Raw genomic sequence first — 18,075 nt, 5'->3', positions numbered from 1 at the left:
TCTCAAAAAAAAAAAAAAAAAAAAAAAAAAAAAAAAAAAAAAAAGAAAGAAACAAGTCATAGCTTCAGCCCTAAAGTTATTTAGAATCTACACAACACGACATGCCAAATACATACAGAACAGCTAGAAAACATGAGTAATAAAGGCAAAACATGCTACAGAGCGCCTGTGTAGCAAAAAAAAAAAGGAGGTGATAAATGTAGATTAGCCGCAGAACTCGAAATATTGAACTGTAATATTTCAATGTAATATGTTTTTTATTTCTTAATAGGCAGTTAAACAGTATAGTGTTCATACATCTGGTATGATGTTTAATAGTTACTTTCTCAAAATTCAGTAGTCTTTTAACCAGACAATGTTTAATTGTCTATCTGGGAGATACCCACAAGCCAAAAAGTAAGTTTAGAATGCTGCCTGAAAGACATAGGTAAACAGCCAAAAGGAATACTCTTAAGTCCTTCTAGGAAAATATTTAATTCATTTTACTCATGGAAGACTATGTTATGTGCTTACTCAGCAATTCATAGTGCATTTTAATGTGCTTGGTGATCTGTCACTTACCCACGGATTAGAGGTAGCAAGTAACTAGCAAGGAACTTCCAAAGACTAGAACAATAGCAGAATCAAGGATTGACCAGTGATAGCGTGGGGGAGGCACTATTCAAAATGGAACTTAAACAAATAACATTCTAGGTCTATTTAGTAGGAGGACAAGCAAACATCTGCAGACCTTGAGAGTTTAATCGGTGGTAATGACAATGCTGCGAGCCATCCAAGAAATGTTAAATTAGGTTATTCATACTTTATTTTCCAAACACAGGAGATACCTAATACATTCTCATAAGCATCCTTTACTTTCATGTGTGCTAGGTTATATTAATCTTTTTACTTATATTATCTAATTTATTTTTAAAATAAACCTGGGAAGTAGTAGGTTTTATTACATGTATGCTACATTTGAGAAAATTGCAACTGAGTTTAAGCAAGACAAACTTTCACAGCTAATGAATAGTAGAATCTGTACATGCTTTTAACTATTATGTTGTGGTTCATCCATGCAAATTAAATTATTTTGAGCTTTACAGTAATTGCCCTGTGCTTTAAGTCAACTATTATTATCCCCATTTGAGACTCAGAAAAGTTAAGTAGCTTAAACAAGATAGTATAGCTATTAAGTAGCAGGAGTAGGATTTTGTTGTTGTTAGTGTTAATTTTTTTTCCTTGCCTAGAAAATGTACTTATGAGCAACATTTCCAATACTGGATAAATTGGGTTCTACCCAAATAATTTTAGGATTATTTAATTATCTACTTTAATGTTTGTTTACTGCATAGGCTTTAACAGCCAAGCTTTACCCATGGGTTTTTTTCCACAAAGCTAAACAACTGTGAGATATAAAGAGTTTTGAGATCCTTTGTAAAGATAAAAGATAACTATAATGAAGCACTTGCTACATTCCAGGTACTGTTTTAACACTTCGTAGGCATTAACTCATTTAATCCTTGTAGTTGCTCTAGCCCTGTTTTACAGTGAGGAAACTGAAGCACCAGGAGGATAAAAATTTGATCAAGTTTACCCAATCTTAAATATCAATGCTGAGATTAAAATCCAGCAGTGGGCCAGGCGTGGTGGCTCACACCTTTAATCCTAGCACTTTGGGAGGCCGAGTTGCTCAGATCACGAGGTCAGGAGTTGGAGACCAGCCTGGACAACATGATGAAACCCCATCTCTACTAAAATACACAAATTAGCCGGGTGGGGTGGTGCGCATCTGTAATCTCTGCTACTCGGGAGGCTGAGGCAGGAGAATTGCTTGAACCCGGGAGGTGGAGGTTGCAGTGAGCTGAGATCATGCAACTGCACTTTCAGCCTGGGTGACAGAGCAAGACTCCTTCTCAGGGGGTGGGGGCGTGGGGAAAGTCCAGCAGTGTACCTCTGGAATCCAAATACTTTTCTGCTACACCATATATACTGCCTTCCCCCCAAATAACTTAGAAGCATAAGTTTTCAAACTTACAGTGTTGTCTGCAGATGCTGACTCCCCTAACCTATATATTGTTTTTTAAATTGAGAATAAGGACTGGCATTACAAAGGACTGAAGAAAAACACATGTAACATTGAATCACTGATTTATTTTGATGGTTAGTAGAATTAAGTGGAAAGCTGTAATTTCGTATTTGTCCACAAGATGGTGAAATTCTCATTAAGTTTTAGTTTCTTGAAACCCATATAAACCATTAATTTATAATCTGTATTTGTCACTATTTATTATAAGCACTTTAATTTCTTTTTACAGCCCATCTGCTGGCAAGGCTAGGATTAAAACAGCTCATAAGAGAATCATGATTTTGAATCACCCAGATAAAGGTAAGTAGAATTCCTGTTTTTCATAATATGTATATCAAAATATGCTATGAATTCCTTTCAGATTACTTAAAGTCATCATAAATGATTTGAGATGGAAGTTTGTGTGCCACATGTATTGTGATTTTTTTTTTCTCATAGAAGAGCATTTAGATTGGAGTGATTCACACAAGTAGATTTATATTATCTGCTTTCAATAACTTAGTTGCTGGTTTTTATATATGACTTCCCGAACCCATGTGATGCACCTGCCATTTTGATCAAGAAAAATAAAAAACATGAGTTATGAACTGATTTGGGCATAACAAGTTATATTTATTTAACCTTAAATGTAAAAGCACAAGAGTTAGAGGATTTCCTCCAAATCTGTGAATGTAATATGTCATAGATGATTCTGAATTTCTTAATTTTATTCTGGAAGACTCTGAGGCCGAGCCATTTGTTTTAACTGGCCAGGTTTTAATGTAAATTTATCTTACAGAAAGACAATTATTATAACTTTAACTACACTACAGCTGCTTGAGAGAGAAAGCCCATATGTTCATTGCTGTTTCTGCTTTAAAATAACAGATGGTAGAAAGTTACACTGTATTTCAGAAGTCAAAGGGGGGTGGGGGAGGAGAGTGAAGGTTTTCTTGGATTCTTATTTACAGACTTTCAGTTTTCTAATTATTTAAAAAAAAATTAAAACAAATTTTGGATTACTCTCCATCCTAACCAATACCAAAATAAGACATTCCTTTTCAGCTTTCTCACTTAATTACTTACCATAAAATTCTTTTCGCTGAGCATCATCTCTGTTGGTTTTGCACTTACTGTTCTTTAGTGTGAATAAACATGAGAATAAACTTTGAAAAGAGGTTTTGCTAAAAATTTCTAAACAGTTTCAACAGTTACTGAAAGATTCACTCGGCTAATTTACTTTGCATTGTGGGCTTTTGGAGTAATTGGCTAAGAAAGAAATGTGAAGTGCCTCCTTGGAGCCCTCTGTTTCCTAAACAGTCCCTGTTCCTTCCAGGTCAAGTGAATACCCTTCTCTGATTGATTGCAGTAGGGTCAAGCACTCCTGTCTGTCTTTCCGATGATTGACAAGTTGTTGATTGTGCCCGCTGGCAAGGAACCAAGTTCTAAAATGTATCTAACAATATGTATTTTTAGATAATTGTAGTAAAAAAGAAAATGTTTGTCTATCTTATGAGCCAGTAGTATTTAAAGAATTACTTGATTTATTTTGAGATGGTATATTTATTCGAGGTGGGATTGTTGACTGTAGTGGGCTAGTACTAATATCCTTTAGTCTGGCCCTGTGTGGGTAGCTGGGTGTGAAAGAATGGACTTGGGAGCGAGGGGTCAGCATTTTTCTTTGGCTTCTACCTTCTGGCCAGCATTGTGGCCTCGAATACTCCTTTAACTCCAAATATGAGTTTTATTGTTTATGAAATGAAGGGACTTATTTCTAAAGTCATTTTTATTTGCATTATTTAATAACCTTTTATGCCTGTTCAATTAATGCAGAGGCTGTACCCTATGTTTCTGTTCAGACCAGATTTTTAACATGAGAAAATGCTTTTGTTTTTTTTTTTTTGGATTGTTGTACCCTCTTAAGAATATATTGACAACTGTGGACCTTTTTTCCACATAACTGCTCATTCACCCAAAATTTAAAAACATTTGGAGTTTCAGAAGGTTCATGCACTTCCTAAAACCCATCCATATAGTCACAGTTAGGAACTCCTGCTCTAGCAGAAGTGTAGTGTGATAGGAATGTTGGAACTTCTGTCTTTGATGGAGTTGGGAGATGATAGCTCATAAACCTGAAAATTATCTTTTGAGAAGGAAGATTGTTTTGTTTTCAATGGGAAGGCAACAGATTTTCAAAAATGCCTCATTGCCTTTGGAAAGAGAAATCCAAGAGTATTTGGGGAAGTATGAGAATGGGCAGCTCTTAATTTTGTTTCTTCTTCTTAGAATCCTTCAACATGTTTACTTGGGCCAGGTCACCACTGGGTATTATAGGTAGTTGGAAATACTTACATCTCATTTCTAGTGCTTCTGAATTCACGAATATGTTTCCCCACCCCACCCCCAAGTAACTTTTTGGTTGGTTTTGCTACCACCTGATAGGACAAGTTTGGAATTTCACATGTGTGACCAACTATAATTTGTTACACATTTCATTATCAGCTGTGCAAAGAAAGTGACACCAGAAAATTAGGTGTGGGAAATGGCTGAAAATAAATCTTTGTAATTAGTTTTAAATAAGCATTCAGATGTATTTTGGTGAAAAGGAAATTTTCTTTTCAGTGTAGTGAGATAAAAAATTAACGTAGTAAAAACATCTCAGGTCCTTGATCTAATGCTTTCAAGGCTAATATCTTTTAGATGACTGCTTTCCTTAAATTGATGAAGAAAGAGGTTGGTGGTTATGAAATGAATGGTTTTACAGTAATGCATAGTGAATGTAGAAGGGAAGAGGACAGATTGCTCAGAGATTTCTTACAGGCTGTCTAATGCAGTCTTAATCAATGTGTATTTTGCCTATTCTTGCCAGGCCAGTTTGTGTAAGTTAAAAACAGAAATCAGAAGTAAACATTTAGAAAGCTTTATAACATCGCCATGTTACCCAAATGTGTGATACTTTCACACTGTGTAAAAGTATTGGTCCACTACAGATTAGAAATGTTTAAAACATTTAAAAAGTACTCCTTTGCTGTAGCTTGAGAGGCGCTGATCTAATCAATGCTGCCTCCTAAATCTGGACTTTCTGCTCTGTCCCGGGGAAAATGTCCTATTAGCTCTCCTTCAAGACTTTTAGTGATTAAGAGCTTCCTGTTCACAAGGCAGCTTGCTCTACTGGTGAACAGCTCTAACTACTAGAAAGTTCTTTCTTGTATTTAGATGAAATCTGTCTGTCTGCAGTGGGGAGATTCTCAATCTTTTCCCACTCATATGCCTTTCAATAAACACACAGTATTCTCACACTTCCTTATTAGAGTGTTTAAGTCCAAATTAAATTAAATATTGGGATTAAAAACAAGTCAAAGTAATTATGCTGTTGAATGGATTTTCTCTAATTACTCTCATTGTAAAAGAAGCTAATTTTTATTTGAAGTCCTGGTAATAATATATTGTAATTTCTTACAGTACATTACATTTAAAAATGTGTTCTAAATATTTAGAAAAGAAAGAGGTGATCACCGAGAGTCAACATGGATTCACTAAGAAAAGGCGATGCCTAATTAACTTCTTTTTTTTTTTTTGGATAGATTTAGTAGACTATTTGTTTTGGAGGGTTCATCTTTTCCCTTCATTTCAACATTTTAGATTTAAACCTTTGTGTTAACTAATTTTTTTGGTAAAGAGACAATTTGGTTTTAATCATGCATTGATTTTCCTTGATAAATGCTGAGATCCTTAAAAGTAAAGAACATGGCTTATTCTTTATAACTTACTGCTGACACATCATAAACTCTAAATTCATAATTTTTTTTGGTGAGTAAATGAATAAACAAATAGATAAAAACAAGGCAAACAGTTGGTAGGTAAAACAGAATTGGGAGTGATAACTAATATATTAAATAATTTCTTAGATTAGATTGACAGGAAACAACCTGACACTAATCTTCCATTTATTCAAAAATTATTTATTTAGCACCTACTATGTGGCAGGCATTGTGCTAAATCTTAAGACAACTTCGACAAGACAATTAGATCTCTGTCCCCATGGCAGCATGCATTCTAATGAAGGAGCAGACAAAAAAATAAGTAAACCTATTTCAAGTTGTAGCAAGGCAATAAAAAGTATGAGCTAAGATATAAAATGTAGGAGAGAGGCAACTTTACATAGGATGACTGGGAAAACCTCTGTGAGGAGACAGGATGAGAAAGAGCTAGCTGTGTGAAAAGTGGTAAAGAAAGTAAAGGGGCTTAACATGCAAAGCCTCTGAGGGAGGAAAGAATTTAGTGTGCTGAAAGACCTGAAGGAAAATTAGTGTGATAGGAATATAATAGGCAAGAGGAAAGATAGCATGAGGTAAAGTGGTAACCAGATTTTAAAAACTAGATACGTATTATGATAATGAAATACTGTAAGTTCTATATAAGATTTCAACTTTGTTCTAAATGCAAAGGGAAGTTACTGTCAGCTTTTAAGCACTGGAGTGATACAATTCAGTATACCTTTTAAGAGGTCATTTTTCTTTCATCCTCAAACTCCACTTTTTTTTATTTTAAGTATTTATTGAAGTATAATATATGGGCAGAAAAGTGCACAAATCATAACTATAGTCCTTTTTCACTTTGCCAACCTTTGCTCTGATGGTGTAAAAATATTGGTGAGTAAAACTGGTGGTGTCTTAACATTAGTCAAGGCGGTGACATCAATCTGTCCATATATATGTATATGGGGAAAATGAATCATGTGATGCCATATGCAAAACTGATTCTTTTTTTTTTTTTTTTTTTTTGGAGACGGAGTCTCGCTCTGTCGCCCAGGCTGGAGTGCAGTGGCCGGATCTCAGCTCACTGCAAGCTCCACCTCCTGGGTTTATGCCATTCTCCTGCCTCAGCCTCCCAAGTAGCTGGGACCACAAGTGCCCACCACCTTGCCCGGCTAGTTTTTTTTGTATTTTTTAGTAGAGACGGGATTTCACCGTGTTAGCCAGGATGGTCTCGATCTCCTGACCTCGTGATCCACCCGTCTCGGCCTCCCAAAGTGCTGGGATTACAGGCTTGAGCCACCGCGCCCGGCCTACAAAACTAATTCTTAATGGATTATAACCTGTTAAAAGAAAAACTTCGGACAAATTTAGCAGAGTTTATTTGAGCAAGGAATGATTCATGAATTGGGCTGCACTCAGAACCAGAAGAGGTTCAGAGGACCCCCTTAACAGCATGAGCAGCAAGCTTTTATAGGCCAGTTACAAAAGCGAAACAGAGAAATCACCTGATTGGCTTCAGCTAGGCATCTGCCTTATTTGGCATGGGCATGGTATGGTGAAGCATTTACCTTGTTTGAGCATGGTGTGATGAGTTGACTGCTTGTGATCTCCGGAAACTGTTATACTTCTAAGTTGGGTTTCCGTTTGTGTAAGCACTAAGTTAGGTTGTGGTTCATTATGTGGGAACTAAGTACAGAGACACAGAGACAGCCCCAGGCTAATGACATCCTGCTTATTTAATTTAACAAACCTAAATATGAAAGGTAAAAGAAACTTCCATATTAAAAAAAACATAGACTTAGGCAAAGATTTCCTATACAGGGCATAAATTAAAGGGGAAAATTTTGCCTCTGTTTATGAAAAAAATTAACTGTTTATTTTGCCTTTTTTTGAAAGTTGATAAATATTGTTATCAAGAAACTCTGGCCTCTTAAAAGAAATTGGGCAGCATTCTTTACTTTCTGAATATTTGTGTAAGGTTAGTCTTAACTTCTTCTTTTTTTTTTGATACGGAGTCTTGCTCTGTTGCCCAGGCTGGAGTGCAGTGGCACAATCTTGGCTCACTGCAAGCTCCGCCTTCTGGGTTCTCACCATTCTCCTGCCACAGCTTCCTGAGTAGCTGGGACTACAGGCGCCTGCCACCATGCCTGGCTAATGTTTTGTATTTTAGTAGAGACGGGGTTTCACTGTGTGAGCCAGGATGGTCTCGATCTCCTGACCTCCTGATCCACCCGCCTTGGCCTCCCATTAATCTTATTTCTAAGTATTTGTAAGAGTTCACAAATGAAGCCATCTGGGCTTGGAGACTTCTTTGTGGGAAGGTTTAAAATTACTGATTCAATTTATTTATTTTATTTTTATTTCTTCATTTTTTTGAGATGGAATCTTCCTCTGTCGCCCAGGCTGGAGTGCAGTGGCACGATCTCTGCTCACTGCAACCTCCACCTCCTGAGTTCAAGTGATTGTCCTGCCTCAGCCTCCCGAGTAGCTAGGACTACAGGTGTGTGCCACCACGCCTGGCTAGTTTTTGTAGATTTAGTTGAGATGGCATTTCACCATGTTGGCCAGGCTGGTCATGAACTCCTGACCTCAAGTGTTCTGCCTGCCTCAGCCTCTCAAAGTGCTGGGATCATAGGCGTGAGCCACTGCACCCGGCCATTTCAATTTATTTAAAAGATACACATTTCTTTCACATCTTTCATTTCTCCTTAATATCGTTTTTATTAGGTTTTTTTCTTAGGAATTTGTTCATTTCACCTAAAATTTCAGGTCTATTGTTACAAGTCGGTTCATAATATCTTCTTATTACCTCGGTAATGTTTGTAATTGCAGAGTTAAGCCACATTTTTATTCCCAATATTAGTAATTTATTTATATCATCTCTTATTTTATTGATCTCTATTTATAAAATAAATTTTTGCATCATTGTTATTTCATTCCTTCCACTATCTTTGGGTTTAATTTGCTGTTCTTTTTCTAATTTTTTGAAATGAATATTCAGATCACTGGTTTCAGCTGTCATTCAGTTCAAAATACTATAATTTTCATTATGATTTTTTTCTTTGACCTGTGTGTTAGTTGACATGCATTCCCTCATTTTTGAACAATAGAGGATTTTGTAGTTATCTCTATAGTACTGATTTCTAGCTTAATTCCATTTGGGAAGAGAACATACTCTGATTTCAGTGATCTAGCATATGGTCAATTTTGGGAAAAATTTATGATCACTTGAACAGAATGTATATTCTGCAGTTACTCGATGCAGTGTTCTAGATATGTGAGTAAAGTTCGTTGACTGTATTGTTCAGATCTTCTTCATTCTTACTATTTCTTGTCTGTCTACTCCATTATCTGTTAAGATAGGGAGGGGTAAAACCTCCTACAGTGATTGTGGATTTGTCTGTTTCTTCATTTAGGGGACAAATGATTTAGGATTGTTATATATTACATATGGATTTCTCCCTTGTTTTAAATATCTCTTTGTTTATAGTAGTGCTTTTTGCCATAAAGCCTACCTTATCGAAAATATGTATAGCTGTACCAACTTTTCTTTGGTTAGTGTTTACGTGGTATATCTTTTTTCCATCTTTTTATTTTCAGCCTTTTTGTGTCTCTCTTGTTGGTTTGTCTCTTCCAAGCAGCATGCAGTTGTTTTCTTTGAGTATGGTAATTTTAGACTTGTAATGTAACTATTTAGTCCTTTTACATTTAATGTAGTTACTGGCATTTGAATATATACATATACACATGCACATATATATGTTGGCCGTGTGTGTGTGTGTGTTTGTGTGTGTGTGTGTGTATATATATACATACATATATATATAAAACATGTTACTTTTTGTTACTTTTGGTTTTCTATTTGACTCACCTATATTCCTTTTTCTGTTCCTTGACTTTTAGTTGGTTCAGTTTTTTTAAAATTTTGTAATTTTTTATTTAATAACTTGATAGATACATTTTTTTAAAAGACAGTTTATTTTGGGAGGCCTGGGCAAGAGGATTGCTTGGGCTGTGGAATTCAAGACCAGCCCGGGCAACATAGCAAGACCCTTTCTCTAGTAAAATTTTTTAAAAATTTTCTGGACATCATGGCACATGCCAGTTGTCCCAGCTGCTTGTGAAGCTGAGGTGGGAGGATTGCTTAAGCCTGGGAGATGGAGGCTACAGTGAGCTATGATCATGCTACTGTACTCCAACCTAGGTGACAGAGTGAAACTCTGTCTCAGAGAAAACAAAACAAAACAATTTCTTTAGTGACTATCCAAAGAATACAGCATACTGGCTGGGCGAGGTGGCTCACGCCTGTAATCCTGGCACTTTGGGAGGCCGCGGTGGGCAGATCCCGAGGTCAGGAGATGGAGACCATCCTGGCTAACACGGTGAAACCCTGTCTCTACCAGAAAAAATACAAACAAAATCAGCCGGGCGTGGTGGCAGGTGCCTGTAGTCCCAGCTACTCGGGAGGCTGAGGCAGGAGAATGATGTTAACCTGGGAGGTGGAGCTTGCAGTGAGCCGAGATCACGCCACTGCACTCCAGCCTGGGTGACAGGTGACGGAGCGAGACTCCATCTCAAAAAACAAAACAAAACAAAACAGAAAAAACTACAGCGTACTTTCTTGACTTACTACAGTCTGAAATAAAATATTACTTTGGCCACTCCTCAAGTAATACTGGGACTATTAGTTTTTTCCAGTTCATTGTTCTTTCTTCTACACTGTCTTAACTATCTATTAAGCTCTTAATGTCATTTCTAAAATTTTTATGAAATCCAATCCTCCGTGAAATTCTTTATAATTTTATGTATCTTTTTCATCTTTCCTCTATTTTCTTAAATATATTACTCATAGTTATTTGGATTTCAGGCCTTCTGTTTGTATGCAAAGTAAATTTTTAAAGTGCCATACATTTTGTATGAAAGCAACAGTTTTCAAACTTTTTTGTCTCATACCAAAAAAGACTTTATATGGATTCTGTGAGTATTTACAATAATAGAAATTAACACTGAGTAATTGTTTTCTTTTTCTTTGTTTTCATTGAGACAGGGTCTTGTTCCATTGCCCAGGCTGGAGTGCAGTGGTGTGATCACAGCTCACTTCAGCCTTGGCTTCTCAGACTCAAGCAATCGTCTCACCCCAGCCTCTCATGTACTTGGGACAATAGGCGTGTACCAACATACCCAGCTAATTTTTTATTTTTATCTTTGTAGAGATGGAATCTCACTATGTTGCCCAGGTCCCGAACTCATGGACTCAAGCAGTCCTCCCACCATGGCCTCTCAAAGTGCTGGGATTACAGGCATGGGCCACTGTGTTGGCCTAAAACTGAGAAAGTTTGAATATATTTACCTATTAATTCATTTAAAAATGTTAAACTTGTTATATTAATATAGATAACATAATCTTTATAAAAATTTGTCTTTTCCACAATAAAATTTGTGAAGACTAATGAGTAAAGTGACATTGTTTTACCTTCTTGCACCTCTCTTTTAAGGTCTGGCTTAACAGAAGGTATTAACAGAAAATGCCCTGATACTTATATCAACCTCTACATTTATTCTCTTGTGATACATTGTTTTGTTTAAATGTATGAAGAAAATACGACTTCACCCAGTAGTTGGGAAAGGAAATAGTATTTTATTCGTGTTTTCAGATAATTGCAGATATTCTTCATTGCTACTGAACCAGAACTCAACAAGTGGTAGTTTCTTAAAGATTAGTTGCATTGTGGAACCTGAAACCATGCCAATGAACTTTCAAAGTCTATTATATTAAAATCCGTTGGTCTATCTTTTACTTTGAATTTTCTTTTTTCCCATCTGTGATTTTGTAACATCATTCATTGGCCATTTGGGGAATACTGCTTCACTGAGAGTTACAAATCATCCAAGTGTTGATGTATTTCATTTTATCAGTATTTCTAAAGATGTGGTCCCCACACTGTCAGCAGCTTCCCCTGGGCACTTGTTAGACATGCAAACTCTTGGGTTCCACCCTAGACCTACTTAATCAGAAAACCTGTGGTTGGGGCCTAGCATTTTGTGTTTTACGAAGCCCTCCAGTTGATTCTAATGTACACTAATGTTTGAGAACCACTGCTCTACGGGTTCCAACTGGGTTTGTGGGGTGTTCAGTGGGGTTCCTATGCCTGGAAGGTTCTGATCTCTAATCACAGTCTCCTTAACATTTTGAAACTTCCAAAAACTTTACTATGCTTTTCAGAAGCTTCTTGCTTTTTTCAGAAACTTTCTACTTTGCTTCTACCCTGTACAAGTTCAGAATTTGGTATGTACTTAGAGGGAAAAATCAGCTGTGTATCAGGCTCTATTTTCAAGCTTGCCTTTGTCAGTTGAGTTCTAAATCTTTGAGTCTACAGTTTTTGTCTTAGCAGCTTGTGATACCTTGCCTGCCCCAGCAGCAGCCTTCTTGTGTCCTTTGCCCATACTTTTAATTTCTTGCCTTACACCAAGCATCGTCAAATAATCTAAGGGAAAAAGCAATTTCAGAATACTTTTTCTGAAACTCCCCTGGAATCTTTGGACCCTCAAGTCATAGTTTTCTTAGAAGTTTCTCTATAACACTAGTTCAAGAGGTGGGGTTTTTTAGTAGTGGTTTCATTTTTGCTGTGAATTTTGTCTGGCTTTTTTTTTAGTTGCTTTCAATGTGAGCATTTAACGTACTACTCCATCATAACCAAAAACAAAACTAAAGAAAGTTACTTTTCAGACGGTATGACAAATGAATTGACTAGCCGGTCATCTAGGAGGCTGGTAGGGTAATCTGAGTGAGAAATAATGATGACCTAGTTTAGGATAGAGACAAGAAAGTGAATTTGAGATATGTTTTAGAAACAGAAGCAACAGTTACTGCCACTTGATTTGACACAGGACATTTAGTATTTCCCCTTGATTTCTGAGTCAAAAAATTAGATAGATGGTGGAGCTATTTACTGAAATGGGGATGATCTAGAGTGGACAAGTGGATTGTAAACAGGTTTAGAAGAAAAAAAAATATTGTCTTGATGTTAAATGAATTAGTCAGTAGATTGTCCAAGTGGGAATGGAGAATAGGAATTGAATAAATGACTCTAGAGTTCAGAGAAGCAGACTGGACTTAAGAATCATCAATTTAAGATGGTGTTGAAACCAACTTTAAGAGGTCATGAAAAGTGAAAGTAAGGATAGAAATAGGAGGGAAAAAACCCGAACATCCAGGTCTAAGGAACCAAACACGTATAGATCAAGTTAGAAAACAGGAAATCATCAAACGAGACAGAAGGAAAAAAATGTAAGGAGAAAATGATACCATAGAAGCTAAGACAGGAATATATTTAAGGAAACCAAGTGATAAACTGGGCTGGATGCTGCTGTGAGAACCATTAAAATAAGGATAGAGAGGAGGGTCCAGAGTATTTTTTCCACATTGGAAGACTTTGATGACCTTAAACAGTTTTAACTGGTGCTGGGCTAAGGAGTGAAAAGATACGGAAGTTGAGTTAGCTTATATACACAGCTATTTTGAGAAGTTTTGTGAGGAAGAGAAGGAGAGAAGTGGAATAGTATCTGCAAGAGAGGGATGAGTCATTAAGGGAAACGTTTATGTTTTTTGTTTTCTTTTGCTTTTTACTTTTTTTTAATTATAAAAGCTTGTTGAATAGTTTTTAGCAGGTTTGTATGTCAGTGGTAATGATCAACTAGAGAAGGTGATGATTTAGAAGAGATTAAATGTTGGGGGGAATAAATCTAATGTTTTAAGTCTCAAAAGTCAATTGTATAATTATGGGACAGAGATTTGACAGAGTTTCACATGGAAAAGAGCCATAGGACATGTATTTGATCTCAAGGCCTATAAGATTCAACAGCATAAAAGCTGCTAAATTTTTAATGTGGTCCTAAGCTGCATAAAGAACACATAGTGTTTTTATTAAAGACCAAATATTACTGCAGTCCTCTGTGTTTATGTGTTATGCATTGATTCAATTAACATTTATCCAGCTGTACTGAGCTAGGCATTTAGATCTTATCTAGAATTTTGTGTCTGTTTCTGGATCCCAGATTTTTTAAGGATACTGACAAATCACATATTCAGAGGAAATTGAATAGGATCATGAAGTGTCTGGAAACAATGTCATATGAGCAATTATTCATTCAACAAAATGTATTGAGTACTTAATATAAGCCAGATAATGCACTAGATACTGAAGAAGATAACCAAAGACCTTGCTGTTAGGAATCTTATATTCCACTGTGAGAGGCAATAGTAGATAGGTAATTGGTAGTTTTAAAATGGCCGCAGATTCTTCATAGCTCCTCTATCAAGAGGTGGTCTGATTTTTCACCCTTTGTGTTCAGGTTGGCCTTTGTCATTTGCTTTGACCAATAGAATATAGCAAAAAATGACATTGTGTGATTTCTGAGCCTGGGCCTCATGAAGCATTGCAGCTTCAGCTCTTACCTTCTTAGATCCTTGAGACCACCAAGTGAAGAAGACGAAGCTGTCCCCCTGAAGGATGAAAGACCAAGTAGAGAGAGGCCTAGCTATCCCAGCTTAGGCCCTAATGAGGCCATCCTGGACCACCCAGCTCAGAAGAACCACCCTGCCAATCCACAGAAAAGTGAGAAATAAAAAGAACATTGTTGCTTTTAGCCACTAAGTTTTGGGGTGGTTTGTTATGCAGAAAAGGCTGATATAAAAAATGCCCATGATGTCATGAATCATAAGCACTTTGAAGAAAAAGCAGAGCATGAGTTAGAGAATGGCAGCTGGAGGGGAGGCGGATGCTGATTTACTTATAGCCTTCTTAGAAATTCTGTCTAAGGAGATAATATTTGAGCAGAGACCTAAGGCAGTAAGTCATGCGAAATGAAGAAAGTATTTCAGGCTGAAGAAACACCAAGTGCATAGGTCCTGAAATGAGAGCATATGGTTTGTTTCTGGAATTACAAGCAGATCAGCTGGAGCATTAGCAAGCAAAGGGGAGAGTGGTAGGAAATACAATTGGAGAGGAAGCCCAAGGCTAAATGATGGAGTGGCTTGCAAGCCATACTACAAACTGCAGGTTTTATTTTTAGGTATTATGGGAATGCTATTACCTGTTTTGCAATATTAGGAACACTATTTTGGCAGCTATGAAGCAAATAGGGAGTCAAGAGTGGAAGCAAGGAGGTCACTAGAGAAAATTGTCGTAATCCAAGAGAATGATACTGTTTTGGATGAGGGTTGTTGTAGTAGAGGAGGTCAGGGGAAAAAAAAGGGGGGGTCTAGGCCAGGCACGGTGGCTCATGCCTGTAGTCCCAGCACTTTGGGAGGCCAAGGCGGGCAGATCACCTGAGGTTGGGAGTTCGAGACCAGCCTGACCAACATGGAGAAACCCTATCTCTTCTAAAAACACAAAATTAGCTGGGTGTGGTGGTGCATGCCTGTAATCCCAGCTACTTGGGAAGCTAATCCCAGCTACTTGGGAGGCTGAGGCAGGAGTATCACTTTAACCCGGGAGGCGGAGGTTGCGGTGAGCCAAGATCTAGCCTTTGCACTCCAGCCTGGGCTACAAGAGCGAAACTGTTTCAAAAAAAAAAAAAGGTCTAATTCCGGATATATTTTGAAGGAATACCCAACAAAGCTTATGAATCAGGGGTAAGACAAAATGAAGAAAGATGACTCCTAGGCTTTTGGCCAAAGCAATGGTTAAAAAAAAAGAAAATTTGCTGAGAAACTTAGAGGGGATCTTTGCAATATCAAATACCTAAAATGTGGCATGTGTATGTGAAGTCCCTCTTCTATGCCTCTATGAGAACAGAGTTATGTTCACTGAGAAGAAACTCTAAGCAGTGAAAATTTGACCCCTATAAGGAAGACTTTTCTTGTAGCTGGAACGCAAGACATCAGTCAGCTAGTAATTATTGAGGCTTCTGGAAGTCGGTAGAACAGGGTCCTCTTCTAGACGCTGGAGCTACAGCAATGGAAAAAGTGATGTGCAGATAGAGGCAGCAAAGGTAATTTGATTGAAAACTACTAGAGAGCAACTTATTAGTGATGTCATAGAAGGAATTCATTTATTGGGTAAGAGGTAGAACCCTTCCAACTCTGGTTTTCTGTGATTCTCTAATGATCTGATAAACCAAATCAGACTCAAATATTTTTCTTCAGATCCCCTTGTCTCTGCATCATTGTTTTAATGCTATATTGAGATATAATTCACATACCATACAATTCAGTTAATCCATTTAAGGTATACAGTTCAGTAGTTCTGGCGTATTCTTAGACATGTGCAAACATCACACTTAATTTTGGAACATTTTCATCACCTCAGGAAGAAACCCCTTTAGCCATTGATCTGTCTGCCTGTCCTTGTCCTAGTACCACACTGTCTTGATTAGTGTTGCTTTGTAGTAAGTTTTAATATTGTGAAGTATGAGTCCTTCTACTTTATTCTTATTTTGTATAATTGTTTTGGCTATTCTTGGTCCTTCTGTAATAATTCCATATGAATTTTAGAACCAGCTTGTCAATTTCTACAGGGAAATCAGCTGAGATTTTTGATAAGGATTGCATTAAATCTGTAAAGTGGGGAATTTTGCCCTTTTAACAGTGTTAAGTCTTCTGATCCACAGAGACAGGATGTTTTTCTATTTATTTAGATCTTCCTTAATTTCTTTCAACAATGTTTTATAGTTTACAAGTCTTTGAGTTTTGTACTTCTTTTGTTAAATTTATTCCTGTTTTATTCTTTTTAATGCTATTGTGAATGGAATTATTTTTATAATTTTATTTTCAGATTGTTTATTATAAATGTATAGAAATACAGTTGAGTTGTAATTGATCTTTTATCCCATAACCTTGCTGAACTTGTTTATTATACAAGATCATGTCATCTAGGAATAGTGATAGTCTTACTTCTTGCTTTCCAGTCTGGATGTCTTTTTCTTTTTTAACCTCATTTTCACCACCATTACAATGTTGACTAGGATCATTAAGAACAGACATCCTTGTCTTGCTTCTGGTCTTAGGGAAAAGCATCTAGTCTTTCTCCATTCAATCCGTGGGTTTTTTGTAGATGCTTTTTATCTACAAACATACTAACACTTAGACAGCTTCTCTGTATTCCTAGTTTGCTGGGTGCTTTTTTCATGAAAGGGTGTCGAATTTTGTCAAATGCTTTTTCTCCGTGTATTGAGATCATTATGTGAATTTTATTTTCTTTTGATGAGATTGGTTATGTTTATTTTTTGGTGCTTAAACCAAACTTGCATCCCTGTGTTAAATCCCACAGGGATGCAAGGTTTATAATTCCTGCATCCCTTGGTTGGTCATGGTTTATAGTTCTTTTTATATGTTGCTGGGTTTGGTTTGCTAGTATTGTGTTTTAGTATCTTTGCATCCATACTTATAACATATATTGATCAGTAGCTTTCTTGTGATATCTTTATCTGGTTTTGGCGTGATGGTAATATAGGCTTTATAAAATAAATTAGGAAATGTTCTCTCTTCTATAAGCCATCGGGGGCTGGGCTTTTCTTTGTGGGTAGTTTTTTGTTTACTGATTCAGTCTCTTGTCACAGGAATATTCAAGTTGTCTCTTCTTGGAGTCAGTATCAGTAGTTTGTACCTTTTAGGAGCTTGTCCATTTTCTCTAAATTATCTAATTTATTGACATACAGTAGTTTCTCTTCTTTTTCCATTGTCTTAGGTTGAATATTAAGTTATTGATTTGAAGTTTTTTTTTTTTTTTTTTTTTTGAAACAGGGTCTCACTGTCACCCAGACTGGAGTGACACAGTCATAGCTCACTGCAGCCTCGACCCCTTGGGCTTAAGTGATCCTTCTACCTTAGCCTCCTGATTAGCTGAGACTACAGGCACATGCCACCTTTCTCAGCTAATTTTTGTATTTTTTGTAGAGATAGGGTTTTGCCCTGTTGCCATGCTGGTCTCAAATTCCTGAGATCTGCGCCCCCCCCCCCCCCCCCCCCCCCCCCCCCCCCAAAGTGCTGGGATTACAAGTGTGACCCACTGTGCCCAGCCATCTTCTTTTTTTAACGTGGACATTTATAGCTATAAATTTCTCTGCACCGCTATCACTGTGTCCCATAAGCTATGGGTGGTGGTACTCACGTTTAAGATCATTCTATTATGGTTGGAGAATATAATGTATTATTTATGTCCTTTTCAACTTATGAAGGTTTGTTTTATGGCCTAGTATGTGCTCTGTCCTGGAGAATATCCTCTGTGCATTTGGGAAGAATTGCATATTCTGTTGTTGGGTAGTGTTCTA

General features: G+C 37.0%; 1 protein-coding gene across 2 annotated transcripts in view; it reads left to right on the top strand.

Moving 5' to 3' along the window:
* DNAJC15 (DnaJ heat shock protein family (Hsp40) member C15) overlaps positions 1-18,075 on the top strand; it is an 89,919-nt gene that overhangs the window by 65,134 nt on the left and 6,710 nt on the right. The window contains exon 5 of one of the 2 annotated variants that reach the window (XM_017871020.1): positions 2,298-2,369. In XM_017871020.1, the coding sequence (XP_017726509.1) occupies positions 2,298-2,369 (72 nt within the window). Of the gene's footprint in view, positions 1-2,297; positions 2,371-18,075 lie in introns of those variants that run through there. The other variant, XM_017871021.1, reaches the window with a different exon arrangement.

This window comes from Rhinopithecus bieti, unplaced genomic scaffold (genome assembly GCF_001698545.2).
Source record: "Rhinopithecus bieti isolate Rb0 unplaced genomic scaffold, ASM169854v2 scaffold_5273, whole genome shotgun sequence".
In the NCBI taxonomy this organism is placed as follows: domain Eukaryota; kingdom Metazoa; phylum Chordata; class Mammalia; order Primates; family Cercopithecidae; genus Rhinopithecus; species Rhinopithecus bieti.
Note: the sequence above shows the minus strand (reverse complement) of the source record. Positions and strands in the feature narration are given on the sequence as shown.